Genomic DNA, 5,473 nt, shown 5'->3' with positions numbered 1-5,473 from the left:
CCTTTTAGATAAATTATTTTATTGGTTGCCTACCACATATACAAAGTAAATATGTCGAATCTTACATACTATCTTTTACTTGGAGGGTACAAGCAGCTGGAGTAATTTCTGTATTTCTGGCCCTGAATTCTACATTTTTATACAATGATTATACTTGCTTTGCAGAAAATTTCAGCCTGATTCTGCCAGCTGGCAGTGACATTAAGGGCCTTCCTGCAGTAATGATAATGTTTAACACCTTCATTGTCCTGGAAGCCCATGCAATAGAAACCACAGAATCAATCTTCATCTTGCAATGAATTATGCATACATAAATATTCCCCCATATTTACTGTGCAGAATATTAAATCTATTATCAGTTACTGTAATTATTTGCTATCATTGAAAAAAAAATCAACAACAGCAAGATACAGTAATAGTCAATCATAGAACACCCTCCACCACCATTATACAGGTGCATATCCTGCAACACATCATCTTTAAGATCCTGCTGAGGTGACTTCATGACGATTCATGAATCTGTCCATGATTCTCCTCAGCTGTGGTTGGACATTGCCTAGCAACGGCCGTGCGGTTGGCTCTTTAGCCCAGCAGGCCGCCATCAGCGCCCAACACTCATCGTCAAACAGCGGCAGCCTTTCCGGACGGGCGCCTGCAATCCACAACAACATGTACACTGAAATTGACCCTCACTCCAACCCTTACCTTGACCTAAAAGTCATTGGATAACACAGTAACAGTAAAACAAACAGAAAGGTGTAAAGTATAAAGCTATGGCCACTTGTAGCATATGAACATTGGTTTCAGTCACACACATAGATGTATGTATATGTACCTTTTCTGACAGAGTTCCAGAGATGGTCCTTGCTGGCACACTGCTCAAACACGTGCGGCAGCCGGACAGTTCCCGCGCACACGTACCAGAACAGGATTCCAAACGCGTACACGTCCACACTGCTGTCGTACTTGCCGGTAAAGAGTTCCGGTGCCATGTGGATCGGGGTTCCCACAATACTGCCGCTCATCATGGCTTCAGGCTTGCAGAACCCCAGGTCTGTAATCTTCCCACGATTCTTCTTATCCAGCTGCAGATTATAAGATGACAGTCTCATTCCAACAGTAACATCTGAATAGTCTTAGCCCAACAGAAAACAAACAAACAAAACAATGACACTCAACAGTCTTGTGCCAACAATCTTATTCCTACAGCCTTATCCATTAAGTATCCCAACTGTACTAGAGACCTCCCCTCTCTAAATATACCAGACCTCCTGGAACCCACCAGCACATTCTTGAGTTTGATGTCCCTGTGCACCAGTCCCTGGCTGTGAAGGTAGCGGATTCCTTCCACTACGTCCAGAGCCACCTGCAGCCGGCTGATGGTGTCCAGTCCGGCCTTGATAGCAGCGTAGAGGTCCCTCTGCAGCCGGTCCATCACCAGCAGCACAGCCGGGCTGCAGCCACCCCCGTAACTGTGATCGATCACAGACCCTCGCAGCATCACGATTCTCTCATGCTCAGGAATGGACCTAAGCAATAAAACATGTCATCAGCAGTGGCATAAAACTAAACATGTCATCAGCAGTGGCACAAAACTAAACATGTCATCAGCAGTGGCACAGAATTAAACATGTCATCAGCAGTGGCACAGAACTAAACATGTCATCAGCAGTGGCTCAGAACTAAACTTGTCATCAGCAGTGGCACAGAACTAAACATGTCATCAGCAGTGACACAGAACTAAACATTGTCATCAGCAATGGCACAGATCATTTCATCGACAAAACAAAAACATGTCATCAGCAATGCCACAGAACTTTATAAACATGTCATCAGCAGTGGCACTGATCATAACATGTCATCAGCAGTGACTCTAACAGTCCCACCTTGTATAGTGGAATTCCAGTGCCAGGTCGTTCCAGTGCTTCTCGTCCGGTGGTACGACAGATTTTACAGCCAGGGGAGGAGTGGCCGGACCAGCTGTCACATGCGTACACCACACCGTACTGTCCACGTCCGATCTCACGGCCAAGCTGCGGCATGCCTGAACAACAAATTGTAACAAATGCGTACCTGCGTATACACACCACTGCCTGCATACCTACATACATTACAGCATGGGAATCAATTCATAAAATAATACACGCAAAATAAGGCAGGAAACCTGTAGTGCAATATTATACCACCTTACAGTGTGCTATATGTCCTACCCGCCAGTGTGCTAATGTCCTACACTGCAGTGTAATGCCCTACTCTACAGTGTGCTAATGACCTACCCTGCAGTGTGATAATGTCCTACTCTACAGTGTCCTAATGTTCTACCCTGTAGTGTGGTAATGCCCTACCATGCAGTATGATGTCCCGGAGAGATGTGCTTTCCAGCGCGAGGTGTGCCAGAGTTGGGGCGTAAACTTTACGCAGTTTCATGCGCTGCTCCTCAGTCCTCTCGAGGCGGCCGCAGTGCTGCACTTCCAACTGCTTCAGCGATGACATGAAGGCTTCATGGGAGTTACACAGGCGGTCCTGGAAGCAAGTTACATAATTTCCATATTTGCACTACTGAAATGGTCTGGCCAAACATAGATAATTGTGTAAGTGGCACATGCATCACTGACATGATAAGATTCTTCTATCCCTGACCTTGAACTGAGCACACATGCTCCGTGCCAGGCGAGATTCACTCAGACTGCCGAGCATGTCTGACGCAACCTTCTTCTTCCAGTCAGCATCCACCTTCTTGGGTGCGTTCCATGGCAGAGCTTGCACCAGCTGGGAAACAAACAGTCATGACATGTCAGAAAGAAAGGAAAAGTTACCACATAACACCAGGCAGGAAATATTCCCAGCAGGTCAGAGGTTAGAGTTCAGAGGTTCCCACCTGTTTCATCTTCTCCCAGAGGACTCGGAGTAGCGAGGCGCTTTTGTGCACGGTGACCTCCACCTGGTAGGCAGCGTTCAGCAGCTGTGGAGGAAGGGAACCTTAAGTTAGGATCAAGACCCTCTACAAGACATGGATTTCCAACTTCTAACTGTAACTATATGCATGTGCGTTTACTGTTTGTATATATGTTACTACTTGTTGAATTGTTTCTTTGTACCTGCTTAAGATGAACACTTGCAACACAGTCCTCAACATCCCCCTGGTCCTTCTCTAGACTCTGGATACACCTGGCCAAGGTGCCGACAAAACTCTCTCTCAGACAGTCCACAGAACCTATCAGCTGCCCTGCAATACACAACAATAACACGCTTACATTTAACAGAACCAATGAACTCCCCTACTATACACAACAGCACAATTTTTCTCTCTTTCCACACAATCCATCAGCTGCCCTGTAGAACAGCACAGTACCTTTGCTACACCCTCACATACAGCAAGTAACAGTACACATTTGTATACCATACAATTCAGTTCAACTTGCCAGAGTTGTTTTGGGTGACAGTACAACTGGTTTGTTTTTGCCTACCTGCCACAGCCGTGTTGAGCTTGTTCAACACCAGGTCCTGGATCTGGGATGTGCAGGTCCGCAGCTGTTTGGAGTCCACCAGTTGTCCTGAGTCTGTCAGCTCCACTCCTGTACAGGAAAACAGGAAGTGTCAATCAATCATGCCTCCTGCCTGTCAATTAGTCAATAAATCAACTGAATAAATAGTCATCACCTATGAAAGTATTGTACAAGTAAGATGACATTACCTATGAAAGAGTAACTTGCAGCATCAGCCAGCAGTTCTTCACGGATGTTTGCTATTGTCTCCCTGATAAGATTCTTTATTTCGTCCTGTTTCTTGTCGGAAATGGACACCAGACTGTCATACAGTTCCCGTTCCCGAGCCCTGGCGTACTCGATTCTGCGTGGCGTGATCATGATGTCACGGGCCATGTCAAAGGCTGAGGTGATGAACATCTGCAGACAGCGTGTGTGAGCGCTGTACAACACACAGGCAGCCCGCACCAGATGGGTCTGTAACACCTGACGTACAAACAGCAGCAGACTGGGGAAGTGTTCAAAGTTCTCCACTAACCTAGACTGGGGCAGGCTCTTAGACACCTTGTAGTGTGACTGTGTCATGTTGGGTGACGTACTGTGTTGTGACTGTGTGGATGACCCTGGATACCTGTGTGCCTGTGCCATGTTTGATGGCTGGACCTGGAAACCACTCCAACACAGCTGCTGAAGCAGGGTGGGTTCTGATGTAACTTCTTCTCTCTCACAGTCTCTAGTCCTTATAAAGAATATGGGAGTTTCAGGGAAATTGGCCCTAATGTCCACAAGTTCCTGTATATCCTGCTCTGACAGCCGTTCCCTGTTCACTGCATACAGAACTACGGGTAAGACATCTTCAGTGCATTTGGAGAAGACCTGTTTCGTGTTGAGACCGATGACATGGGAGGGAGACACGACGACCTGGGCTCCTTCCTTCAGTAAGGAATGGTTCAGCACGACCTCCACCACAGCAGACGCCAGCGCAATGTCTGTTCGATGTTCCCCATGCAGCTCCAGGTCCTCTAGCGGAACTGTCGTCCAGTCCTGCTCATATGCAGCCAGATTGTCTACGAGTTCAAAGCTATCAGGCAGAGTCAGTCGGAGGTTCCTGCTGCTGCCAAACTTGAACCTGAGCATGCGCCAGCTGACACTGACCTCCAGACTCTGCATTGTTGGCAAGACAGCCTCTCCGAACAGCTCGTTAACAACAGAGGCTTTGGCATAACATGATTGGCCGAGGATGATGAGACATGGTGGCCGGTTGATCACCGACTGGATGAAGTCTTCTTCTTCATGCCAGGAGTGCTGTAAGTCTGCAGCACATAGAGTAAGCAAATAAATAATAATGTTATATAATATGCTGTATGATTTATTATTGTGAATATGACCCAGATCAATGCTCTGTGCCTGCAAATGTTGCTACAAATACACCAGAAACCACGACTTCTGTAAACTAATGCCAAGCAAGTTACATTTTCTAAAACCGGAAGTGCGGGTGAAACACCCAACATACCTCCTGGAGGGGAAAGGTCAGTTTTGACAGGACCTACATATAGGGCATATAGACCTGCCTCCCCCTCCCGAGAAAGGTAACAAAATTATGCCCAACAGAGAAAACTACACCTTGAGGATAACCTGCGGTAAGTAACCTGGACACTGTATGATATCGCATTTTCAGAGCTGAACTGCAGAAGTTAGAACCTTAAAAATATTTAACTAGTAACGTTAACTAGTTGATGTTTATCACAACTTCTCATCTTGCGTCATGCCAAGCCGTGTGTGGCAAGGTCGTCTGTAACCACTCACCGCCGTCCCAGAAACCACCGCACTTCTCAACGTCGTCAAAAGCGCTTTTCGTGTCCTTCAGAGTGTGTCTGAGTTGTCTGGAGTATTTACAAAACTTCGTCAACTCGTAAGCTAAAGGACTTCCCGCCATCTTGGTCCACAGTCTGCAGTAAAGCCAGTACCAGATTCGCCGCCGATCTATT

At 46.7% G+C, this 5,473-nt stretch overlaps 1 protein-coding gene across 1 annotated transcript; it reads right to left on the bottom strand.

The window, feature by feature from the left end:
- Positions 1-5,473, bottom strand: LOC109477437 (dual serine/threonine and tyrosine protein kinase-like). The gene is given in 12 exon segments (XM_019778708.1): positions 1-652; positions 836-1,085; positions 1,283-1,529; positions 1,887-1,963; positions 1,965-2,044; positions 2,346-2,523; positions 2,641-2,769; positions 2,879-2,962; positions 3,099-3,226; positions 3,468-3,575; positions 3,695-4,798; positions 5,292-5,473. Coding segments are annotated over 12 exon segments (2,688 nt in total). The 5' UTR covers positions 5,422-5,473; the 3' UTR covers positions 1-479.

Source organism: Branchiostoma belcheri, unplaced genomic scaffold (assembly GCF_001625305.1).
Source record: "Branchiostoma belcheri isolate BF01 breed outbred unplaced genomic scaffold, Haploidv18h27 scaffold4, whole genome shotgun sequence".
NCBI classification, from domain to species: Eukaryota; Metazoa; Chordata; class Leptocardii; order Amphioxiformes; family Branchiostomatidae; genus Branchiostoma; species Branchiostoma belcheri.
The sequence above is the reverse complement of the archived record's forward strand: the minus strand, read 5'-3'. Positions and strand labels throughout refer to the sequence as shown.